The 25,146-nt window shown below is 50.3% G+C and overlaps 3 protein-coding genes across 5 annotated transcripts in view; 2 read left to right on the forward strand and 1 right to left on the reverse strand.

Moving 5' to 3' along the window:
• The first annotated feature begins 242 nt into the window (after positions 1-242).
• On the forward strand, positions 243-6,189 carry CYP17A1 (cytochrome P450 family 17 subfamily A member 1). The gene is made up of 8 exons (XM_025881092.2): positions 243-539; positions 1,986-2,124; positions 2,322-2,551; positions 3,216-3,302; positions 3,686-3,901; positions 4,209-4,378; positions 4,958-5,061; positions 5,585-6,189. The coding sequence occupies exons 1-8, from the start codon at positions 243-245 to the stop codon at positions 5,866-5,868; spliced, it is 1,527 nt and encodes a 508-aa protein (XP_025736877.1). The 3' UTR covers positions 5,869-6,189.
• A 7,170-nt stretch (positions 6,190-13,359) lies between these two features.
• The window catches only part of WBP1L (WW domain binding protein 1 like), a 56,475-nt gene continuing 44,688 nt past the window's right edge, over positions 13,360-25,146 (reverse strand). For all 3 annotated transcript variants that reach the window (XM_025881095.2, XM_073904256.1, XM_025881096.1), the window contains exons 3-4: positions 18,381-18,542; positions 13,360-17,058 (exon numbers count right to left, since the gene is read on the reverse strand). In XM_025881095.2, the coding sequence (XP_025736880.1) occupies positions 16,322-17,058; positions 18,381-18,542 (899 nt within the window). In that variant the 3' untranslated portion in view covers positions 13,360-16,321. The remainder of the gene's footprint in view (positions 17,059-18,380; positions 18,543-25,146) is intronic.
• Positions 17,069-25,146, forward strand: part of ARL3 (ARF like GTPase 3) — a 115,433-nt gene continuing 107,355 nt past the window's right edge. Inside the window, exon 1 of the mRNA XM_073904261.1 lies at positions 17,069-17,073. The gene's annotated coding sequence lies outside the window, so the exon portion shown is untranslated. The remainder of the gene's footprint in view (positions 17,074-25,146) is intronic.

The following is a 25,146-nucleotide window of genomic DNA, read 5'->3' on the forward strand; positions in this document are numbered from 1 at the left end:
TAGGGTTTGTCCTGGAGTTGAGCCAGCCCTTGAGGAGGCCTCCACTCCTTCTTCCTCTCCTGATTCTGGGAGAGGGCTTGGGCCTGGCTGTGCTCCAGGATAAATTTCCACAAGGCAAGAGATAACACTGAGCCAAGGTGAAGATCAGGGCAGCCCTTAAATAAGGCCTCCGTGCACCCTAGAGTTGGTTGCTGTTCTTCTATTCCATAGCTGTCTGCCCTGCTTGCCGGTGCCCAGCCACCATGTGGGAGCTCTTCGCTTTTTTGCTGTTCGCCCTCGTCTATTTCTTATGGCCCAAGCCAAAGTGCCCCAGTGCCAAGTATCCCAAGAGCCTCCCATCCCTGCCCTTGGTGGGCAGCCTGCCATTCCTCCCCAGAGGTGGCCATCCGCACGTGAACTTCTTCAAGCTGCAGAAAAAATACGGCCCCATCTATTCCTTTCGTATGGGTACCAAGACTACAGTGATGGTCGGCCACCACCAGCTGGCCAAGGAGGTGCTTGTCAAGAAGGGCAAGGAATTCTCTGGGCGGCCCCAAGGGGTAAGCAGTGCCCACTATCTCTCCTCTCTCACCAGCCCTGGGGGTTTTGCAGACCATGCCTGGAATGACCCTTCCAGCTCCTGTAATTCTTCCAACCTGTAATTCTTCCTAAAACAGACTAACAGGACCGTGGGTGGGGATCGACCCCTCGGACCCCACCCAGCCTCTAAACTAGGCAGGAAGAATCAAAGGAAGACTTCATTTTCTGGGCTGTCATCTCGCCTGGAACTGGATGGTGTTCTCTCTGAATCTTGACTTCCCTAATTAACTGAGGTAGTATATGCAAAGCACTGAGCCCAGTGCCCAGCGCAGTAAGTACTCCGTAAATAGCCTTTAGGAGTGCTGCTCTTCGTATGGAAAATGGGATTAAAATAACTACTGTCTTCTGTGGGAGAAGGTATGAGGGAGAAGTATCCTGGCTTTTGGAGGGAGGGGGTTGCTGTTTCTCTGGACCTGTCCCCAGCTGCTCTGGCTCACAGTAGGGCTGACACACGGTGGCGTTAAAATGGTAGATTTTATGTGTCATATATATGTATATATATTATTTTTATAATATATTATAAAATATATTACATATATTATTATATGATCTATGCTGCCAAGCCTTCTGTAATGCTCCTAGGGGAGGAAAGAGGCTAACCATCTGCGAATACTGCCAATGCCCCATCCCAGCACCTTGCTGCTGAGTACCCCCTTGGACACCCCAGGCAGGGCCCCCCAGCCACTTATCTCTGATCAGGCCAAGGGCTGATTCATTTTTCCTTGGACAAGTCAGCCAGGTCTGCTGGCCAGCAGCCTCACTCCCAACCTTCCTGAGCAAAGAGGAAGGAGGAGGCTGGTCAGATGGGGCTTGCAGGTCACAGGATGTAAGAGGGGAGGCTTTGAAGCCGGACGCTTTGAAGTCCCTCTGAGAGGAGGTGGAGTGGCCAAGTCCGGATTGCATTCTCCAGATGGGCCTTATGGTGGGCACACACCCTTGCAATAGAAGGCAGAAAGATGAGCAGGGGCTACACCTGCAGCATGCCCCAGAGGGCCCAGGGAAAGGCAGACGTCTGGGCAGTCCTGTATCTACAAGCCCACCTGCTCCTGCCCCCAGGACAGGCACTATTCAGAGAGCTTATCCCATCCACGGCTGCCTTCCCCTGGTCAGAAACTGATAAGAGAGGTCCGGAGGTCACCCTGTCATTGAACTGCCCCCCAGAACTGCATTGTAATTCGGGGTCCCTTTTTTCTCCTCAGTCTGTCTCTCTGATGGAATTAGGAGTAGAGGGGTCTCGGGCCCTGCCCTACCAAGGCCTAGCGGTCACGGCAGAGTAGAGCAGGGGTGTCCCACATGGGCGTCAGCATGGCAAGTAACTGCCTTCTACCGCAGGAAGGGTGCAGGAGGCCCAGGGCAAAGGCAGGTCATTGATGTCTGATTCTTACAGTCTTTCCTGCCCTCCAAAGGTGACTCTGGACATCCTGTCTGACAACCAAAAGGGCATCGCCTTCGCAGACCATGGTGCCAACTGGCAGCTGCATAGGAAGCTGGTACTGGCCACCTTTGCCCTGTTCAAGGATGGCGACCAGAGGCTGGAGAAGATCAGTGAGTGCAGGCCGTCCCCTTCAGCCGCTGGAGGGAGAAGGGGCTGGGGAGGGGGCAATGGAAGGCTCAATCTAGTGCCTTCTTGACTGCTGCTGCCCTCTGGTGGCCATCTGCTCTATGTCCCTGGCTAAGGTGGAACTGGGAAGAAGGGAGGGTGCTACTTAATTCCCCACCGTCTTACCCCTCTCTCCTCCCAGTTTGTCAGGAAAACAGTTTATTGTGTGATTTCCTGGCCACCCAGAATGGACAGTCTATAGATTTGTCCTTGCCCCTCTTCCTGGCGGTGACCAACATAATCTGCTTGATCTGCTTCAACTCCTCCTACAAGAATGGAGATCCTGCTCTGAAGATCATAAAGAATTATAATGACGGCATCTTGGATTCTTTGGGAACGGATAAAATGGTAGACATATTCCCCAGGTTGAAGGTGAGGATGAGGCCAGGCCCCACCTTCAGATTCCAGGGATCCCTGTCCCCAATTCTTCTTACTGCCCAGCTCCAGACCCACTTTTTTCCTGACCACCTCAGCCACAGTGACCTCCACCTCCTCTCATTTTAAAACCACCACTTCTCTACAAAAATAGGTTAAGCTTTTAACTATGCATTTTTAAAATCATGACAATGGCTTTCATTTATTTACCAGTTGCCATATGCTCACTAATAAGCACTCCACATGCATTAATCATGTTATTCCCCTTAAAGGTCAGTTTTATTATCCCCAGACAGATGAGAATACAGGCTTAGAGAAATTAAGGAACTTGCTCCAGGCTTCAGACTCAAGTCTATCTTACTCCTAAGGACTGGGCACACAGCAGAGTTTAATTAGTAGACCTTCCATCAGTGCCTGATGTTTGATTCGATGGGGAAGGGGAGGTGAAGACGATCCGTTTTCCCTTATTTGGAGTTGTCCTAGTTGTCATTAATAATCCCATTCTGCGTCCCCATCTTGCCTTCCATTTTGGCTGAAGGTCTGGGTTAGAGTGGAAACTCTCCAGACACCAAAAGCTAGGATCTGCCTCCAGGAGGGATTCTGGTAGCTGGAGAAACAAAATTGAAGATGGATGGCTTTGACACTTCTTTCTACTTTCCAGATTTTCCCCAACAAAACCGTGGAAAAAATGAAGAACTGTGTTAAAATGCGAGATGAATTACTGAATGAAATCCTTGAAAAACATAAGGTAGGTGATGGAGCAGAGGAGACCATGAGTTAGGTTGAAGTGTCACGAAAACAGGGCTGGAGTCCATTTTGGACACTGGAGTATCTCTAGCACCTAGCAGAGAGCCTGGAACACAGTAGGGGTTCAACAAAAAATGACTTAACCAATGAATAGGGGTGAGGAAGTAAGGAATTGCAGAGGATCAGAGAAGGGACCCACTCACTCCCAAAATTTAGAGAGAGCCCTCCTACCTCCACAAGCTCGTAGGTCCTGCCTAGTCTCTCCCCAGTCCCTCGTGTCCAAATGGAAGAAGCCTTTGTATCCCCAGGCTGGGATGGAAGTATGGAAGGGTTTTGCAGATGGGGCTCCTTCCTTATCACTGTCTCCCAACCTCACCCAACCAGGAGAACTTCAGCAGCGACTCTATCACCAACCTGCTGGACATACTGATCCAAGCCAGGATGAACTCAGACAATAACAATGCTGCCTCAGACCGGGATTCGAAACTCCTTTCAGATAAACATATTCTCACTACCATAGGGGATATTTTTGGGGCCGGCGTAGAGACCACCACGTCTGTGGTGAAGTGGACTGTGGCCTTCCTGCTACACAATCCTCAGGTGGGCTTCTCCCTACTCTGGTCTTCCCAACCACTCTTCACCCCAGCCAGATCCACCTATGGCCCCAGAAAGAGGTAGACGTAATGTCCTCTGACCTTCCATGCAAGGTGACTGGGCTGCCCCACTCCTAACCCAAGCAGTAGCTGGCTTTGGCCCTAGGGTGGAGCTGCCCCATCTTGTGGAAACAAAGCCACCACTGGGAAGAGTCTGAGCCAGCTCTCCTGGATGTAACAATGGGATTCTTCTAAGCCCGTGCTTCTCCTGGGCTTAAGCATGTTGGTCACATCTACCCCGCTCTGGCCCTCAGTTGCAGAAGAAGATCCAGGAGGAGATTGACCAGAATGTGGGTTTCAGCCGCACACCAACTATGAGTGACCGGAACCAACTCATCTTGCTAGAGGCCACCATCAGAGAGGTGCTTCGCATCCGGCCTGTGGCCCCTACACTCATCCCCCACAAGGCTATCATTGACTCCAGGTATGCCTTCCCTCCCAACAACACAACACTGCTTTCCAGTCCACCTGGTGCCTCCTCTACCGCCCCACCCCTCCGCTTGCTGGTCAATTTATACTCAACCATTGACCATCAATTGTCCTATCCATGCCCTACTGATCAATATATCTGCCACCCACTAACACCCACTGACTAATCCACAGATCTAACTGACCTGCCTCAGAAACTGCCTGCTACTCTGGAGACATGTGATCTGGAATGATAGACCAGGTGCTCTATGCTCCTACCCAATCCAATAGCCACCACACACACACACACACACACATATGCGCACTCACCAGCTCAAAATGCATACCCACATGCCCTGACAGACATGAATGTCCATGTACATAAGTATTGATACAGAAGAGCTAGTGAGGAAGAGGTCTGCAGAAGAGCTGGGTTCATATTTGATCTGGCAGAAGCTGAGGAAAAGATGAGGGAGTGGGCATGAGGACGTATAGGGCTTTTCCCCCCAGGGCGGGGGACTGTGGAGGCGTGGGGCTGAGCAGTTTGGGGAGGACAATATTTTAGACTCCCCTTTCCTCTCCCTCTTTGGGGCAGCATTGGTGAATTTGCCATTGACAAGGGCACAAATGTTATCATCAATTTGTGGGCACTGCATCACAATGAGAAGGAGTGGCACCGGCCTGACCAGTTCATGCCAGGTGAGTCCCTGTTCTGTCCTGCTCCCAAGCCACAGAGACAGCCTAGCCTCTGTGCTCCAGCATTCCAGCCCTGTGTTCCTTCTGCTAAGCTTTCTACTGGAAAACTCCTGGCTCCAACTACATGAACCTGTTGATAGCCCCATTCTACCCTAGATTTACCCAAACTCGTCACAGCCAGGTTTCTCACTTTCTCCTTCCACCAGCTGCAAATGTCCTCTAAGAAGCCCTCTAGGTATATGGCTCCCATGAAGTCAGTCCCTCGCCCCCTCGATGGTGGCATTTTCAGTCATCAGTACTGCCTCCTTTCCATCCTTCCTGAATATTGCATTTCTTCTGTGTGAGTAAGGGCTACCCAAGAGCTGGGCTCTATCTCTCCTCAGGCTAGGGTTCCCCCGTGTAAGGTTGTCCACCTCCTCAGACTGGGGATCCCTGGGCAAGGCCACGTCTCCCCCTTGGGCAGGGCAGAGCCATTCCTCTCCTTACTCCTGTCCTGGCCCTGGCTGACACCTCCCCGTGTCCGCAGAGCGCTTCTTGGACCCCACGAGGAGTCAGCTCATCTCTCCGTCACTAAGTTACTTGCCCTTCGGAGCAGGACCCCGCTCTTGCCTAGGTGAGATCCTGGCCCGCCAGGAGCTCTTCCTCGTCATGGCCTGGTTGCTGCAGAGGTTTGACCTGGAGATCCCAGATGATGGGCAGCTGCCTTCCCTGGAGGGGAACCCCAAGATGGTCTTTTTGATCAAGCCTTTCAAAGTGAAGATCAAGGTGCGCCAGGCCTGGAGGGAGGCCCAGGCTGACAGTAGCACCTAGAGGCTCACCTAGCATCCCCTGAAACCACCCTGTGTGGTCCCACAGCACAGAATTAGAGCTGTAACTGCCCTCCCCGGGCCTTCCCTCCTTCCTCCTGGCCCACGCTGCCTTCTTTCCAGCCTGCCGTCCCTGGTAGTGATATGCATAAACAAAACAGCTTTTCTTCCTGGTCCCTGAGCAGTTCACTCATTTGTTCATTTGTTCACTCATTCTTCGCAACAAGTATTTATTGAGCACCTGCTATGTGCCACTCCCTGTCCCTGGACACTCAAGCTTACATTCTAGTGAGGACTGACAAATAAACATTGCAGAGACACCTAAGTGCTTCGAAGTCAATTTTACTAGGTGTTGGTGAGGAGAGAATGGTGGAAGTGGAGGCTGGCCACTACAAGCGAGGGGTAGGGAAGGTGTAAACATGTGGGGGAAAGCATCCCATGACGAAGGAGGGGCAGGCAGGAAGTTCTTGAGGGGGAAGAGGTTGGTGTAGCAAGAGCAGAGTAAATGAGGAGCTCCGAGCTCCTGCTGGGGTCAGATTGGAGACAGGGGCCAGGCCCCACAGAGCCTCTGCAAGTAGCAGGAAGGGGTTTAGCTGTTTATTCCTAGTATGATAGGAAGTCACTGGGCAGTGGGGTGGGGGTGGGGGGGGAGGTAAACGTGTAAGTGGGAAGGGTTTGGTTGGATTTTTTTTTTTTTTTTTTTGGGGGGGGGGGGGGGGGGGGGAGGAGGAGAGAGACAGAGAGAGAGAGAGGACACACATGGAAGAGCAGAGGGAGAGGGAGAGAGAAAATCTTGAGAAGTCTCCACACCCAGCGTGGAGCCCCAACTTGGGGCTCGATCTCACAACCCTGAGATCATGACCTGAGTCAAAATCAAGGGTCAAATGTTTAACCAACTGAGCCACCCAGGCACCCCTGGTTTGTATTTTTAAGACCGCCCTAGTTGCTGAGTGGAGATTGGTCTGAGAGGGATGAGAGCTGGGGCAGGGAGGAGGTGGTTGTGCTGGTCCAGGAGAGCGAGGTCATGGTGGCTCAGCCCCCGGCCATAGCGGTGGAGATGGTGAGAAAGGCTGGGATTATTTCTGTTTTGAAAATGGAGCAGATCTTAAAAAAAAAAAAAAAAAAAGAAAAGAAAAGAAAAGAAAGTGGAGCAGATCTTGTTTGATCCAATCAGGTATCGCTGCGCATACCTGGAGGGTTTGGCTTTGGGGGAGTGTGTGTAATCCACAAACTCAAGCCACCACCACTTATCCCTCTGTCTTGGTCTGCAAAGACCAGCAGGTCTCCTTTCACTTGTCCCGTCCTGGGGTGGACACTGCCAGGAGAGGGGTTCTGCAGCACCCAGCTCTGCCCAGCTCCCCACGCCACAACCCCAGGAAGCCTGTAAATGCCTCACTAGAAAATGGCTCCCAGACTTCTGCAAACCTTGGAACCAGCATCCAAACCTTGGCTACTGGCCAGTTAGCAAGCGAAAGACGTCCTGAGACGCCCCGGGGAGAAAATGACCCTTGCCCATTAGCCTAGAGAGAGGCTCCAACGCCAGCTCCCTGGCGCCAGCTGAGCCAGGGTTGAATCATCCACCCAGAAGAGTCCTTCTCTTCTGACTGAAGGAGGGCTCTGGAAGGGCCAGCGGGGCAAGGCTGAGACCCTGTCTGGCCATGTTTTCAGAAGAAATCAACAGAGGGAGGGACAAAGTTTTCCATTACAGCACACCTTCTTCCCTCAAAGAGCTTTGTTAATCCAGTGGCAAGAGACTATTCCTTACTGTCCCCCCAACTCAGCCCTGGCCTTTACTGGACAGTAACCCCAGGGTCTTGCTAAAGAGCCCAAGGAAGAGTTTGTGGGCAGCCTGGTGAAATGCTGACAACCACTATGGGCCAATGGGAAAGGGTTTAACTGGAGGTGGCCCCTCCCTCTCCAAGGTTCCTCTGCCCCCATCAGCTGGTCGCTGGTCTAGAGCCAAGCCACCCTCAGTTTAAAACAGAGGGGAGCAGATTGGCTGGAGGAGAGTTAAGTATTCTCCTCTCTAACTATTGAATCAGATCATAGAGTGGCAGGGAAATGAGAGACTAATCCTGCATTTTGAAGATGACAAAACTGAGGGCCAGCTGAGGCAAGGGCAGGGGAGGTAACTTACCCTAAGTCACACAGCTCCTGAGCATCAGGGCTGGGACTAGAACCCAAGATTTCAATGATGCAGGAAGAGGAGCCAGACATGCATTCTCACCCATCCGGTGTCCGTGCAGAAGGGCTCTGAGGTGTCTGGCCTGGGAGAGTACAAAGCTTAATATCCTTTCAGAAAATGACCTCATGAACCCCGACTCCTGCCCAAACCGCCCTTCCCCTGCCTGGAAGGCCTTTTCTCACTGACCTAACTCCTCCCATCCTGAGTCTCAGAGTGCAAGCCATATTCTAGGGCATATCTCATGACCCCCATAACAATGTGCTTGTACTCTTTTAGCACTTAGCTTCTGTTCCTTGGTACTGAACCCCACGTGCACCTGAGCAGCTGCCTGGGCTCAAAATGGGTGCAGTGTCCCCCAAAGGCACTGCCCACCCCTATGTCTCTGGAATTCAAGACTGAACCTTCTCATGTTACTTATCTTGCTCATCAGCACCTGACAAGTAGGTTAGACACACAAAAGGACTGAATCCAATGCTCTAAATCCCTTGGCTAATTGGTCCAGTGATAAACAGACTATCTCCTTCTGCAGAAGGAAGCCCAGATTTTTGACAAAGCTGGAAGGTGTTTGCCAAAACCCCACAGTCACATTTTGAGCCTCAGAATGCCCTAAGCCAGTGATATGATAGTAAATAAACACTAAACAACCAGTTTTCTGGTGCTGCTGGGGAAGAGCCATGATTCATAGTGTTTGCCAGTTGCCATGATGTAAACAGTCCCCACTCTGAGTGACTTCAGGCCACCCATGTGACATCACAGATTACAGAGTTGGGAAGAGATGCTCGGTAGCATTAGATGCTATTTACCATTATGTTATATAATAAATAGCATTACTATATAATACCATTACTAATAATACCATTATTCCCACCATACAAAGATGTAAATAACCTCAAGGGCACAGATAATAGTAACATAGTAAAATAATTAGGAAATGATTAGTTTTGAGTATTTATTACCTTTGTTTCTATTATAATGTATTCAATTGTGGGTTTATATAGTTCACTTTTTTTAATGGTTATTTAATAGACAGCTCATAAAATTCCTGAACATTTAGGTAAGTATTTATTTATTTATTTGTTTGTTTTTTTTATTTTATTTTAAGTAGGCTCCACACCCAAGGTGGGGCTTGAACTCACGGGCCCGGAGATCGAGAGTCACATGCTCTACCAACTGGGCCAACCAGGTGCCCCCAAATTCCTGAAAATTTAATAATCAGCTTTTGTGAACCAAAACAGCTGGCCCTCCCAGGAGAAATGGGCTGTCCTTGTCCTTCAGAAGGGCAGCTCCCCAGAGTCCCCATCCTGAGGGGAGGGACCCTTCCCTGGCACCCTAGGTGTGGAGTGTGGGTGGATGAGAGTGAGTAACTGTTCTGGCGCCTCTGGTGGCCATAAAACCTGAAGCAAAAGGGGAACTCTTTCTCCAGTCACACTCCTGGGTTTCAACCTCCATCCCTGGAGGGCAGGAGTCCAATCACAGAGGCGAGAGAGTCCGGGAGGACTGGATGAGGAGGATCCAGGTTCTGGGCCCCTGGCCCCCCACCCCCTAGGTTCCAGGCCCTGGATCTTAGGCCCATTGCTAGCTTCTTGAACCAGTTTTCTCATTTGTACAGGGGGGTAACTTTAACTTACCACCTGTGCCGCCCATTATCTGAGGCTTGGGGGAGGGGGAAAAGCAGAAAGGGCCAGGTAAGCAGGGGAGCTAGAGAAGATAAGAGGTCAGGCTGTGCCGGCAAATTGTCCCCGTGTTGTCATTTACAGACCCAGTGACCGTGGGCAACTTACTTGGCCTTCTTAAACCTCAGTTTGCTCAACTGTAATACGGGTGGCTGAGGCATGCGTAGAAACAGTACCACCAGCCTCACAATGTTGCTGAAGGTCAGGTAGGGACCTACATAACGCATTGAGTGCCTTGATAAATACTGGCTTTGCTGCCATTGCCTACAGCCAGATCCACATGAGTCCTTCTCTAAGGACGAAGAAGCAGGTATTGCTCAGACAGGTCTATCTGAAGGACAGGACCTCCGGGAACCGGCCTGAGTAGCCCCTGATGATCCCACCACCGGCCGCCCCACCCTCCTTCCCCAGCTGGGGCATGCTGGCAGCTGGGACGTGGGTGGAGAGCCCAGAGACAAACTTCTCACAGTTCCAACACGGAGGGAGTTTTGTAACATTTTCCAGCGGGATTGGGTTTCCTGAGACTTCTGGGTAAGAAGACATGCAATGGAAGGTTACACTGGCGGGGAACGGGCTTAGAGTGAGGAGAAACTTCAGATCAAACCAAATCCTCCTCCCCTCCAAGCCACCCGGAAGTTCTAACTCCTGAGAGTTGTACAGTGTTTCCTGGGGGACTCACCCTCCCTGAGGAAGTTAGCATTGACCTGTACCACCTATCCCAAGGGTGAGGCTATTTCAGAGCTGAGGGGCTCAGGCAGGGGTGCCTGGCTCAGTGCGGGGGGCCTCTGGAGGCTTCTGATGAGGCAAGGGGGAACACGCAAGGGGGACAAAGAAGCTCCTGAGGAAACTGTCTGGCTCACCTTTCACTATGCTACTTGCCTGCTCATTACCTTGCTCTGGTTCTCTCTCACCTTTGAAAAGAAATCAAAACTTCTTCACGTGGCTTGTGAGCACCGAGTCTTCAGTGTTCGGGGTTCAAATCCTGGCTCTACCACTTATGAGCTGTGTGATCTTGGACAAGTTAGTCAACTTCTCTGAATGCTTCAACCCCTTTAACAAAGCAGTCCATACCTCAGATGGCTGTTTTGAGGCTAAAATGAAAAAAATGTCGGTAAGATGCTTACACACGACCCAATAACGTGCAGTCAATAAATAGAACGATAAAGACAAATTAAAATATTTTTATTACCAGCCTACCACTCCGATTCATCTCCTGTCACTTCCCAGAATGAAATTATCTACAGAGATTAAATTGCTAGCAGCTTTAGACATTTCGGCCTCCTGTGTTTTGTGGGCTTTTCAGCACCTGGCACACAGTAGGCACTCAATAATCTGCAAAACAGATTTACCCAGAACTTACCTAGAATTCCCTTTACACCTTTCTTCGCCTGACAAGCTCAGTTTAGAGGTCCCTGTTCCAGACAGGCTACCCTATGCCCCCAGGTGGTTCTCTTCCACCGCATTCTGGGCACACATGCTTCATGGTACTATGCTACTAAAATGGTTTTCATGCCTTTCTTCCCCTTGGGACCATTAGCTCTTCTAAACAGGAGCCTGGTCTAAGGTACATTTGCATTCCCAATGCCTAGTACATGGTAGGTGCTTGATAAATGCTCAACTTGAGTAAGGCCAGTCACATACCCCCAGGCCAGGAACCCAGATCCCGAACACCTCCCAGGACCCACTGCCCTTCCCAGGAGGTTCAGGCAGATGCAAGTTTCCAGCAGGTTTGGCCAACAGTCGGCCAAACCCGCTTCCCCCTCCTTCTGAGTCAAACCCTGCTTCCCCCCACCACCTGGCTGAAAACAGGGGAACTGGAGAATAGGGAGTTTCTGGAAATTCTTTTTCATCAAAACTACCCTGTTTTGTGCTTCAGAGCATTGGTATTGTCTCCACCTGAACTTGGTCACCCAGAGCAAAAGGAGGAACTCAGTGACCCAGGAAGCTGGGGGGCAGTGCGGGGTGCAGTGAGGTCTGCTCCACAGACCTGGGCACCCAGGGGACACTGCACAGCCGTCAGCACGCAGCTGGCAAGAACTGTACCGGTTTGTTTGTGCCATTCAGACATTAGACGACTGAAGGCAGGAATGACGTACTCCCCAGTCCTTCCCTGTGGTTTTATTTTAAAGATTTTATTTATTTGACAGAGAGAGAGAGAGAGAATGAGAAGGGGGAGCAGCAGAGGGAGAGGGAGAAGCAGGACCCTGGGATCCTGACCTGAGCCAAAGGCAGATGCTTAACCGCCGAGCCACTCAGGCGCCCCTCCCCATGGGTTTAGAACAGATCTGTCTCTAGATGCTAACATGGTTCTCCTGGGCTTACTCGGAGGAGCTCAACAGTTTAGAAGGAACTAAGGCAGCAACCATCGCACTAGAGTCACTAAGGGGCCAGAATTGCTCTGGCCCAAGGTCAAAGATGGGGGCAGGGGCCTGTCTGGCTTACACCCGGCTCTTAGGTAATAAGAGTGTGGACTGCTGGGTAAAATCGGGGACTAGGGAAGGCAATGCTGTCAGCATCCCCTGGGGGCCTATTAGTGAGCGGTCCACTGGGGGAGGCAGGAACGCCTGCTGGGACGGTTCCAAAAGGCCCATCATATTGCTTTGCCCACCTGCAGGTCACCCAAGGAGAAGCTGGGCTGGGTGGTGGTGTTCCCCTTCCTGGGCAGAGGTCGAAGGCTGTTCCTCCCCTTCGAGCAGGGATTTACAGCTGACTCAAAGTTCTAAGAGGGCAGTCTTAAGCAGGGGCTAAAAGGACAGTGAGCCTTAGGAAAGAACGACTGGCCCACAATGGCAGAGGTTAGCACACCCAGTTCTCAGGTCCCTCAAGTGAGCCCCCGAGAGTCCTCAGGATTCCCTGAATCCGTACCATTCACTTCATCTCAATCTACCTCCTCTTGTTAACTATTTCACACGGTTGTTTTGTCTTCTGCCTGTAGAGGACAGGGCCTTGTCTTCTCTACTTCTTTCACATTCTCCTCAGCACCCAGCACAGTGTTGGGCACAAAGTGGGAGACTCAGTAATACCTGTGTATCAAATTCCAGGGCCTTCCACATTTCTATAATTTTCCCCCTAAAGATTATTATTTTTGGGGTGCCTGGGTGGCTCAAGTCAGTGTCCCAGGGTCCTGGGATTGAACCCCGCATCAGGCTCCCTGCTCAGTGGGGAGTCTGTTTCTCTCCCTGCCTCTTCCCCCTGACTTACGCTCTTTCGCTCACTCTCTCTCAAATAAAAAAATAAAAAAATAAAAAATTTTTTTTAAATAAAAATTAATGATCTCACGGAGTGCTTGCTTTCTTTCAAACGCCATTGCTTCTGCTTTTTTGTGCCCGATTTTAACCCGTGTGCGGGATTTTACAAAGCATTCCAAACATCAGAAATACACCCGTGGCAGAGAGAGGGTTTGGGGAAAACTCAGGACAACATGTGGCCTCAGCAGCAGCATCAGCCACCTCGCCCTTGGCCCTGTGGTCTCCGCTCAGGCCAGGGGCCTGTCCTCAACTGGCAGGCGCCTTCTCGCAGCCTGTGTGGGGGAGGGAGAAGTGTCTGCGGTTAGCCATCTCGGGGCTACGACCCCTGAAGTCTGAGGGAGGAGTAGGGAGAAAAGAACAAGGTGCTGCAAGAAAAAAGAAGAGCCGCGTTTTGGGGACCGATTTTATTTGGGCTTCTCACAGTGGATAGAGCCACTCTGTCTTCAGAACAATCACAGCACAGGAAATGCGTCACCGAGGCTGCCCAGAAGAGTCTGACCAGCTGAATCTTATTGCTTAAAATACACGTATTCACAATAACTGACAAATGGTGATGTGCCTCACACAGGAATGTGTTAGCATTTGCAAATCTCCCGACTGTAGCACCAAACCCTCGGCCAGACCAACCCTTTCCTTCTCTGTTCACCTGGAAAACCAGATGCAAGTCGGATCTCCCTGGCCCCCTATCGAGTCCTTCAACTCCCGATTTCCATCTCTCTACTGGCAGGGGAGCCCGGCTGGCAGAGGCCAGACTGCGTGACCGCTGGAATCAAGCCTGGCTCTAGTGGCTGTCTCGCTTCTTCTCACGCCTATAGGGCAGGACGCTGCATTGAGCCCAACAGTTGACGCGCAGACCCGTGCCCCACTCCAGCCGGGGAAGGAAACTTGACAGGGCCAGAATTCATCCATTTGATCAGTTAACTGAAGCAGGATTCATTTTGGTAAAACTTCATCTCCTTTGAGACTTCAGTGAGTTGTTTGGGATTTGATTTATTTATTTTACTTTTATTTTTTTTTAAAAGATGGAAGGAAAGGCATCTGAGGGCTGCTGACGCACTCCCGCCTGCTCTTGCCACACACAGGCTTGCTTGCATGCACTGGACCCCGGCAGAGAGAGGTGAGCCCTATGGCACTGCGGTGTCTGCCAAACTCTCCTGCCAATGCTGGGCAGGGCCAACGTCTGGGCCACAGCTAGTCCAAGCGTGTCACTGAAGATCCAATCAAGCTTCTGTCTGAAGTTCCACCTTCGCCTTCTGTGCCGAGTGGTTTTGAACACCCCCTGCGGGCTGATACCGAGGGCCAGGAGGAGCCCAGGGAGGCAGACAGGTTCAGAGCACGTTTCCACTTACAGGGAACAGAACACAGGCCTCCGAGTGTCCACGGAGCAATGTGCAAATTGCAGGGCTGGGTAGAGGAGAGCCTCCACTCCGAGCACAGTTATCTCTGGCAGACGTGGGGGGTGGGGAGTAGGGGGTGGGGGGGCTGCCATCGACAATGCTGCTGGATACACCCGGGTACACAGTCAGACATTTGTTCAGTAAACAGTAAATGTGTAAAATAAATTACCTTGAGCGGGGCCATATCTGCTCCAAACGTGTGGTTGACGAGCACAATGGCTGCCATTCAAAGTATATTCACAGGAAAACAGGGCTGGGGGCTCACACACGACACACAGACACACACAGGTTATCCAAAAAGTCATTGTACACAGACTTCACTTTGTTCAACATGGATTTTGGTTTTGTGGACTCCGAACGCAGACACTCGTTTACCTCACAGCCTTGGATTTGTCTATTTTTGTACATATATATATATATTTTTTTTTTCCTTTCTTACTGTAACGTCAATGCCTAATGTGAATATCATCGTTCAAGAGTGGGAGAAGAACCAAACTCTTCATATGAACAGCACTGGACAGGGAATGTGAGTTTTAGCTGTTTGCTTTCTCCATCAGGTTATTCCTGTCAAAGCTCAACTGGTTATCTGAAGCCAAACTACAGTAATAAGGATCCTGCGGTCCTTCCGGACCACTGCCTTCGCCCTCCTACCTGGGCCACTCAGGCTCTTTACAGAGGCTACAAAAATTAGTCACCCCACTCAGAAAGGGGGCTGTGGAGAGGCAGGGGAAGGGCATGAAAGCCACAGATAACCAAGCCATTTTTTCCAAGTGGTCAGTTTAAAAATAAAAACAAAAACAACACAACAGAAGAACTCATTCAGAATCAAGAGAAAATACTGTGTAAAAGCCAGGCTATGGGGCTGCCCTTTCTTAGGACCCGCAGCCTCCCTGGTTTCTACGAGAACAGTGAGGCATGGAGGCCTGCAGACTGTGTGTTGGGTGGGGGAGGACCCTGGTCACCTACAGGGTCAGCCCGAAGAGCAGAGATGCAGCAAGCCGCACCAGATGCACCCCCATGGCTTAGGCTCTGCTGCACTCCCACAGAAGTTCCAGAGCTAGCCCCCACCCAAGCCTGCACACAAAACATCTCCTCCCGGCTCAACGGCAGCCAGGCTCTTTGAAGGTCAACTTGGGATAGAGGCACAAACTTCCCTTTTCCAGAACAGAATTCTTGCCTGCCCGCTGGTCAAGTTCTTGTTTTCAGCTTGCTTTTGCTGTTGCTGCTGTTGTTTTTGTTTAAAGAAAAACCAAAAAGAAGGTGACATAATGTTCCATACTGAACCAGGCTGTGGCCAGCCAGAACCTGCTGGGAAGGGCCCCTCAGGGATGCACAGTGGTACATCGACTTCATCACCTGGAATCTGAGGGAGCAGTAAGCCTCCTACCAACCTTATAACTGCCCGTCCGCTCTCATCCTCCCCCAGGACTAGCCCAGTTCTGGCTCTGCAGACCTTGGCAGCAGGGGCTGACAATCCCTGGGCCTCTGCGGGCTTCCTTCTTCCCCCAGGGCTGAGACCTGCCACCTCTCCCGGACTGAGACACAGCAAAGTTCTCTTAACAAACACCAGGGCACAAATCCACTCCACCACCAAGGGTCACCTCAGGGCACAGTCTCAGCCCCCTCCTTGGGGGCTTCTGAAACACACATCTCTCTGACCCGAGCAGGCAGCGAGATATGACTTGAAAAGAAAAGAAGGGGACAGGGCCGGGATGAGGAATGAGTCACAGAACGAGCCAACGTGCCGGCTCTCCACGACACTGTGCTCCCGCGGGCGGAGAGGCCTCCACTCCCCAAGCTGTACCTGGAGATGCAGGAAAATGCAGGCCGGCGGGGAGGGGGCGAAGAATGAAGCGGCTCTACCGCTTCCTCTGAAAGTCACTTAATGCTTCTCTCATGGTGCTCCCCTTCCCTGGTTGCTTTGCCAAGTTCTGAGGCGCAGGCCGGGCCCGCTCTAGCTGGGGGAGCTGCCGCTCTGCGAGTTCGGGGAGTCCTGCTCGTTGATGGTGTTCAGCAGCAGGCACGCGGGGGGCCGTGGCGGGGGCGGGTGCCCGGGCTCTCGGGCCCGCTCCTCGGAGGGCTGGCAGAGGCCTTCCTCTTCGTCACCAGGGGGCCGCACATGGCAGCTGTCACAGAAGTCCAGGGGCCCATCCAGAGCGTCGTCAATGAGCGTGTTGAATTCTTTGAGGTCGTCGTCATGGTGGCCCCGGTTGCACACACACACCTCAATGCCCGAGTCACCTGTGAAGCGGCGATGTCTGCCGGGCGTCTTGTCTTTGCTATCGGGGAGGGCGCTGCCCTGCTCGGAGCCGTAATCTCTCAGCAGCTCCTCCTTACAGTCGGAATCTTTGTCCAGGAAGGCCCCAGGGGCCAGCTCCCCCAGGCCGGCCACAGAGCCACTGGGCTCCATTCCAGGGGCTTTGGTGGCTGCTGGGCTGGCGGGCACGTCGGGGGGCTCAGGGTCGGAGATGCTCGGGGGTCGCGTGCTGCTTCTGCTGGGCCCGGACAAGGGGCTGCTCTGCGCCCCTTGGGGGCCCCTAGTGGGACCAGCGCCTGGGGGGCTGCCGCCTGGGGGGCCACACTGTGCAGGCAGCTGCTGCTGTAGCTGGAAGGCACTGTACGGTGGGGGAGGAGTCGGAGGTCGGTTCACCACTTCCTCATAAGGAGGTAGTAAATAGTTTGGCAAAAACCCTAAAACGGGGAGGCAGGGAGGAGAAATTACCGCACTGGCAACTGTTCGAGGACAGACTGCAAAGCTCGCACTCAACATATGCCTCTTCCCACCCCCAGCATACCCACCGAGGGCCGGCTACAGCTCTGGATTGTGGGCAGGGCGGAGGGGCGTGGCACTTTTGCAGAGGAAAAGAGGGACAGACTGGGAGTGACCTAATCTGGCTTCTTGAAATCTGAGAGCCCCTGAACCTGCTTCACAGGCAGGACTCCTGCCAGTCTGGAGTTAAGGCAGAGGGTTAGGCAAATGTGGGGGATGGCCAAGAGATCATTTCTGCCCAGAGCGTATCTGTTTCCACATGCCCCCGAGTCTCAAGTTTCTTGCTCAGACTGTGTCCTCGGTCTACATCCCATAGGCCTCAGGGTCAGGGACCCTAATTTAAGACTTCCTGACCCCGTTTTTCTTGCCACCACGCCCCCTTCCAGATGTTTGGACCATGAAAAGGGCCTTTTCCTGGGAGGTTAGAAATTTGAGCGGCTGGAGGTGGTCTGGAAAGACAAACCGAACCTCCTCCTGACTCAGATCAGGAGTGGGTGGGTTACCAGCGAAGGGTGAAGGGCCTGCCGACCAAGGCTTATTGTCAACGTGCCAGGTAAGTCAGATTTTGAATGTGCTGAATGTCTCAAGGCACAGATGGTCTGGTTTTAACAATAACTGCTAGCATTTATTGAGCACTTACTATATGCCAGGCACTGTGCTAAACACTTAACCCTTCTAGATGGGGAATTCCAGACCTGTGAGCACTTTATTCTGTAGAACACACTGTAGAATGGTTTTGGACAAGCTGGGCCTCCAGGGACCCTTTGAGGGTCATGTGTAAGGATCCCCCAGGGAAGTCAGGTGAATGTCCTTCAGTGAAGTTTCTTGGTTCTCAGAAGGTCCCAGTGTTAGCCCCCACCACGTGCCCTCCCACGTGCCCCTTTCGTGGCAGCCTTTGCTCAGGGATATCACAGGGCACTAAGCAAAATGGGAGGATTTCAGGCCACAGCCATCTAAATCCTGATTCACGCACATCATACACCCTCTGACTACCTGCCTTAAGAAAATCATCTGCTAAAGGATCAGACACCCGGTCAGAACCCAGTCAATGTGGGTCTGGAATGGCCCAGTGGCTCTAGGGCGCTGCATCCACAGCACCTGCTCCTGTCTGCTAAAGGTGAGTGCCCCCTTATCCCCATACCTGTGAGATTCTGCACTATGCTGGGCAAGGGGGCCCCCAGGGGCCCACAGTCTGGGTTCTGGGCTCCCGAGGGTGGGGTCTGGTGGCTTAGGGTGTACGTACTGAAATAAAATGGCAGCGCTGAGTAATTGTGGGCTTCTCGGTAGGCTATCAGGTTGATTTCATGCTGCCGCTGCTGGGCCTGAAGGCGATGCTTGGCTCGGCGGTGGTGGCACACACAGCAGCAGCTCAGGATGATGATGATGGTCCACACCAGCCAGAACCCTGCGGGCAGGGAGGCAAGGCAGAGAGGCATACATGCATGGTGAACACCAGCTGGGGGGGCCCCCCCCAGGCTTTCCCAACACGGGGTCCCCAGACAGCGCCCACCTGGTTGAAGCAGCACTGTCAGGCCTCACCTGGTGAATTCACATTTGGAACCTGTGTTCAGTTACTGTCAGCGTTTGTGCCAGAGTGAAAGATGGGATGGGAGAGGGCAGGAGGCCCCCCTCCAGCACCACCGGTGCTATGCTTCGGGTTTGGCGGGCATTAAATATGCTCACCTTTTAGGACAGTGTCCTCGTCCGCTCTTAAGGGATCTCTGAGAAAAATGCTTCCGGCTTTCTTGTTACCCATCTCCCAACCCACCCCCAAGCCCTGCTCAAGGCCTTAAGGCCAGTTCCCAGCCTCACTTTTCGCTGCTATACCAGGCTGCTCACCAAAAGCAAAGGGCCCCTCAAAATCCCAGCATATCAGCAAATGCAAGGGGCCGCCTGATAAAGGAATTCTCAGGGTTCTCTTGATATCACCAAAAAGACCATGGGCGCTTCTCTATCATGTACACTGGTATACTGCAAGAGTCACTAAAGTTACAGGGGGGAAAATTCTAATTGCCTCAGGTCCATCTCTTCCCTACAGAGTGTAAATGACTTCCTCCGCTCTTGATATAATCTGGTACAATTCCATCTCCTACAGTTGCAAATAACACTCCCACCTCCCTTTGGCCTGTGATTTTATTAGACTCAGGACCATTAGCAGCCTTCCCTTCTTCCTTCTTGCTCCAGGGAGGGGTAGGTAAGGGAACAGGGGAGAAGGCCTATAGCCCTCTCTTCTCCAGGCAGATTATTCTTCTCATTTCCCACTATGTTCTTGGATCATACTCAGAGAATCTTGACAAACCCCAATAGAAGACCCCCTCTCCAATCTTCAGTTGTAAGCAGAAAATCCTTTACAATTTTTTTTTAAATCAATGAGCAATTCTGCTTAAAAAAAAAAAAATACTTTTTTCTCAATGAAAAACTTATCTGAGGAATAATTTTAAGGTGAGTTGTTATTAAGTGAGAAAAGATGATTTTTCATTTGTTCTCTATTCCTGAATAACTTCAATTTTTTTCCATTACCAATGCTACATGTATTTTTTATTACCTACTTTGCAATATAAATTTGTGTTTAGAATTTAAATATTTCCACATGTCTCTTGTCAGAATGAGTTAAGATAGTTTAAAAAAAAAAAAAAAAAGCCCCAGGGCGCCTGGCTGGCTCAGTCGGTAGAGCATGCAACTCTTGATCTTGGGGCTATGAGTTCAAGTCCCACACTGGATGTAAAACCTACTTAAAAAAACAAAACAAAACAACCTTTCCCCCACACAGACCTGTATATGAATAAACCTCTGATTTTTTTTTTTCTATTCGTGCCAGGATATCATGTTCTAAAAGATCGTACTGACATTTAGGGTGTGGCCAGGCAAAGGCCCTTTCTGTCCCCCAGGGGTGACCCTGCTGCATCTCCCCACAAAGCCACCTCTCCAGAGTGAGATGGGACAGCCGCCTGGCCCTGGGGGGCTGGCAACACCACTGGATGGCTCCTAACGGCTTTCAGCCCGTGTCGGTGTGCAGTGGAACCTTCTGCTGAGGCCTGACAACAAGAGAAGAGGTGGAGGACAGTGGGCTAAGCATTTTGTCCCTTTATCCCCTTGGCAGACGCTAGATCTCAGGGTTGTGGGTTTGAGACCCACGGAGGGTGCAGAGGCGACTTAAAGATAAAATCTTGAAAAAAATAAATAATAAGATCTGCCCATGGGGCATCTGGGCGGCTCAGTCGTTGAGCGTCTGCCTTCGGCTCGGGTCATGATCCCAGGGTCCTGGGATCGAGCCCCCGCATCGGGCTCCCTGCTCAGCGGGAGGCCTGCTTCTCCCTCTCCCACTCCCCCTGCTTGTGGATCTCTCGCTGTGTCTCTCTGTGTCAAATAAATAAATAAAATCTTTAAAAAAATTTAAAAAAAAAAGATCTGCCCAAAGAACATACACATAAGTTGAAGTCAGAGGTCTCCCTTGTGGTCCTTCCCAGAGTCACTGCGGACCTTTGCTTAATTCCACTTACATTTCTCCCCTACGGCTGCTGGCTGACTGAAGACCAGATATATACTGTCACAGGAGCCTTCAGAGGTGGTGCGAGGCCAGAAGGGAGCTCTGGGAGCGAAGTGGCTCCCTGATGCTGTCCTGTAAAAGCCTCAGTGCCAGCCTCCGGAGGGGGGGGGGTCCTGCGTTGGCGAGGCAGGCAGCACAGATAAGCATACTGCATTCTGCTCAGGGGCCCGGCTCCAGACGTATTTGAGAGTCCTGTCTAAGCCGTTCTGGACTAGCCACTCTTCCACATTACTGCCTTTCACTTGCCCAGCATAATCTCACAATCCTCTGTACTTCTGTGTTGTGTTCTAATTCTAAAAGCACATTCTCGCATGAGATAACTGCATCTGACTTGACTAGTTTTCACCACCCAAGTCATTTTTTCAGTAGTTTCTTACCTAAAGGTTAACCAACTTTTAACCTTTATGCTGAAGTATAAATGATCCAGGGGCAATATTTCTTATTTTATAACATGATTTTATTTTCTTTTTTTAATGTTTTGTTGTTGTTGTTGTTTGTTTGTTTTTCTTCTTGTTTTTAAGTAAATTCTACCCCCAACGTGGGGCTCAAACTCACAACCCGGGGATTGAGAGTCCCATTGCTCTCCTGACTGAGACAGCCAGGCAGGACTTTATTTTTTTAACACACGCTTTTAATAAGAAAAATCTCAGGTACTGGTTTTCATGTTGGCCACATATTTCTGGTTTTCCCCTTCTGGGCATTTGGGTAGGCTTGAACTTCATGGCCCCCTTATGATTGGGCAAGGCTTTGGGACTGGTTTTAACTAATGAACAAAGGTTGGAAGTGACTTCTGTCACTTAGAGGTCAGGACATCTCTTGTTATACATAAGACCTTCCTTCCTTTAGTCCTCCTCCCAATGTGACAGTAACATTCCAGACAGTGACTTCAGAATCAGTCTGGCCTCAGGATGAAGAAGTGGGAACCAAGCTCCCAACCAACCCACAATAGACATAGAGTGTGAGAAGTAAACATGTTGTTGTAGGCCACTAGGTTGGACTTTTTTGTTACTAAGCATGACCTATATAGCCTATCCTGACTGACGCAGCGTCTTTATAGGCTTTTCTGGGGAAAAGGATTGAAGCGTCCATTAGATTCTTAAGGGAATCCTTGATCCAGAAAAAAAGGCTGCGATTCACTGAACTGGAAGCATAATAGAAAAAGAGAGTTTTTTGTTTTTTTTTTTTTTTAATTTTAAAGGAAAAATTAGGCAGGGCAGAAGGAGATTGGGGGAAGAAATGAATCAACTGGAACACACACCCTTGCCAAAACTGCCTTAGTCATATCTAAGCGAGCACCAAATAACTCACATGTTCATCAAAATTCTACCACCCTACTTCTTTTAACGTAGTACTATGGGTAGAAAAACTCTCCCTACTATGTACCAGTTGTATAATGTTATATTTATCTAGGTCTCAAACTGAGTTCTAATTTCTTCATTTCTTTTTTTTTTTTAAGTTTTCATTTATTTATTTATTTAAATAATCTAATCTCTACACCCAAAGTGGGGCTCAAACTCACGACCCTTCGATCAAGGGTCACATGCTCTTCCAACTGAGCCAGTCAGGTGCCCCTAATTTCTTCATTTCTTTTTTTTTTTTTAAGATTTTATTTATTTATTTGTCAGAGAGAAAGAGCGCCACTGAGCAAGGAGCCTGATGTGGGACTTGATCCCAGGACCCTGAGATCATGACCTGAGCCGAAGGCAGATGCTTATTAACCCACTGAGCCACCCAGGTGTCCCGTAATTTCTTCATTTCTAATACAGTATGACAAAAGATTATTTGTGTGGATCAAAACTGAGGGAAAACTAACTTGGAAGCAGAATGGGTCTAGTGGCAAGATGAAGTGGTAGCACAGGCCCAGAAAAGACCCTTAATGAGCTGGTCCCACTTGATGGAGTTAATGTGGGAAGGCAGAAGGCATTCCTGTCTGGCCCTCACAAAATGGACTCTCTTGGGAGCCATTTTAGTCAAAGTAATGTCCCACCAAGTTTAAAAGGAAGAATATCCACACTAGTCCCTATGGACTTGTACAAACTTTTGATCTTTTCACTAGATCTCACAAACAAGGAACTAAGTTTAAAAACGAAAAACCTAATGAAAGAGACACACAAAAGCACGCCCTCCTCCCCAAACACACACCTACCCAGAGATTATATTCCCCAATGACAACTTTGAAAATTGTGACCTCATGGTGGGGAGCATTTGTCATGCTAAGCAAAACAGAAAACATGTTTTGAAAAACAATCACAGTCCAACGTAGGAACTGAGTCATGTGCCCTGAGCTCACTATAAACTCGGGAAAATACCACTCCCCAAATGGGCAGGAAATTCCTCATTAGGAAGCCAAAGCACACTGTAAATTAGCTCTCCTTCTACCCCACAGGATGGCGGGTGACCTCCCTGGCCACTTGTAGCTCTCAGCAGGAGCTCCTACCACAGCCACTGTGGAAAAGGCCTGAATTTGGGCAAAGAAGACCTCGGAAGGCTTACAAGTTCATCTCAAAGACTGGACAAGTTTCGTAGAAGCACGACTGTAGTTACCAAAGAGAAGAGGCAGTGATCTGGGTTTAAATCACAGCTCACAAAACCACTGCCTAGCTTTGTGATCTTGGTCATTTTGCCCTCATCTGTAAAATGGGGAGAATAATGACCTACCTTACTAGTCGCTGTGAGGACTAAACGAATTAATACTCAGAACCATGCCTGGCATATAATAAGTTCTCTAGATTGTTATTACTATCGTTGTTACAGGTGTGACAACAGATGGGAAGGGTTTTCTTTCCATTTCTCTTTTAATTCCCCCCAAAAATACTCCATAAAAAAGCAAGGGTGAGGAACAAGTCCAAAGTCTGTTTCTAGGTTCTGTTCTTGGCTAAATTCATTGGAAAACCAGCCCGAGTGCTACTGATCAACCAGTCTTTGTCCAGAAGCTGGATCTCTAGGAGCAGGGGTCCAATCTCAGCTTAGAAGGCCCCAGCTTCCCACTCTCTACTCTGCTAAGGGTGGCAAATACTCCGGGCTTCCATTATGAGCAGTTCAACAATGGACATCTTAAGATAAACTAAAAAGAAAAAGTTAGCAGGTAAGAAACAAGCTGGGCAGTCTTAAATGAATTTGGTCATAGTCTGTTTCGTGTCACTTCAGGGGAATTCCACTGCCCAGAAATACTCCCTTCTCCCCAACTAAAGCCCAAACAAGGGAAAACCGATGCCCGAGTGAAGGTCCCTCAAATTATCTCAGGAGCAGAAATTCCCAGCTCCGACCTCTCCCTGGACAATGTAGCATGGTGAGTGGAAAGAGTCCTGGGATGAGAATCGGGAGATCCAGGTTCAGGATCTTTGGCCTTGAGCATATTGGTAGCCTCTCTCGATTTTGGTTTTCTTCTTTGCTCTGCCTGTTCCATGAAGGGCATCCTCAGATGGAAATCAAACATGCACAATAAAGACCCTCCACAACCGGGGCCCATCACCCCTCCAGTCCGGCACACAGAGTTCTGGAGGGGGTTGCTTTGGAGTGAGGCACACTGACCCTACCAGTCAGCTGCATCCAGCTGAACAGTTCCTTTACACCCTGGGTCCTGACACATGGGGGTGATATAGATACCTCGCAGGTTTGTTCTTGGGGAGAAAGGAGACTATGTGCATGAAGATCTTCCTCGGTGTCTCGCATGTAGCAGAGTTCCAAGCACATTAGCACCCTCATCTCCCATTCCTTCCCAGACAAGCCCCACAGACCCTGGGGAAAGGTCAACAATGGCATGCATACTCTGTTCTTTCCCATGGGGCCCTGGCCTATGGCATTCCCCTGCCTGAGAAACCATTTTATCCTTCTTCCTGTGTTTAAATCCTATCCACCCTTCAGGGCCCACTCCAAATGCCACCTCTTCCATGTAGCCTGCCTGAACCCTGCCTAGCCAAAGTTCTGGCACATACATTCCACTCTCTACTTTGTCTCACCAGTGGGGCATCTTGTCTTATCTCCTCTCTCTGCTAGGAGATTCCCTGTTGACAGCAAGGATTATGTCTCCCTACGGTTACTAACACAGAAGAGTCTCAGCCTCAAGTAGGAGTTTGTCACAACTGCAAATTCTCAGGTCAACCTCATACCTATTAAATAAAAAACTGGGAGTAGGGTTCAGAGATCTGTGTTTTAATAAGCCCTCCAGAAATTCGGAGGCTTGCCAAATTTTGAGAACCACTGGATTAAGGGTTTACTGAATGAATAAATGATTGAATAATGAATTAAAGTACAAGGGCCATAAAAACACATGGGATAATAGTAATGATGATGAGCAGCTCTGACAGCCTCAGTGGTAAAACAGGACCTTTGCTTCTCGTCTGACGCAGGCCCAGTAATGACTACTGCACCAGTTATGACTGAAAAGACGTGGGGAAAAGGAGTCTGTGTAAGTGGTGTGTGTGTGTGTGTGTGTGTGTGTGTGTGTGTGTGTGTGTGTGTG

Source organism: Callorhinus ursinus, unplaced genomic scaffold, assembly GCF_003265705.2.
Source record: "Callorhinus ursinus isolate GAN/ISIS: 27379988/994484 unplaced genomic scaffold, GSC_fseal_2.0 scaffold20, whole genome shotgun sequence".
Lineage (NCBI taxonomy): Eukaryota > Metazoa > Chordata > Mammalia > Carnivora > Otariidae > Callorhinus > Callorhinus ursinus.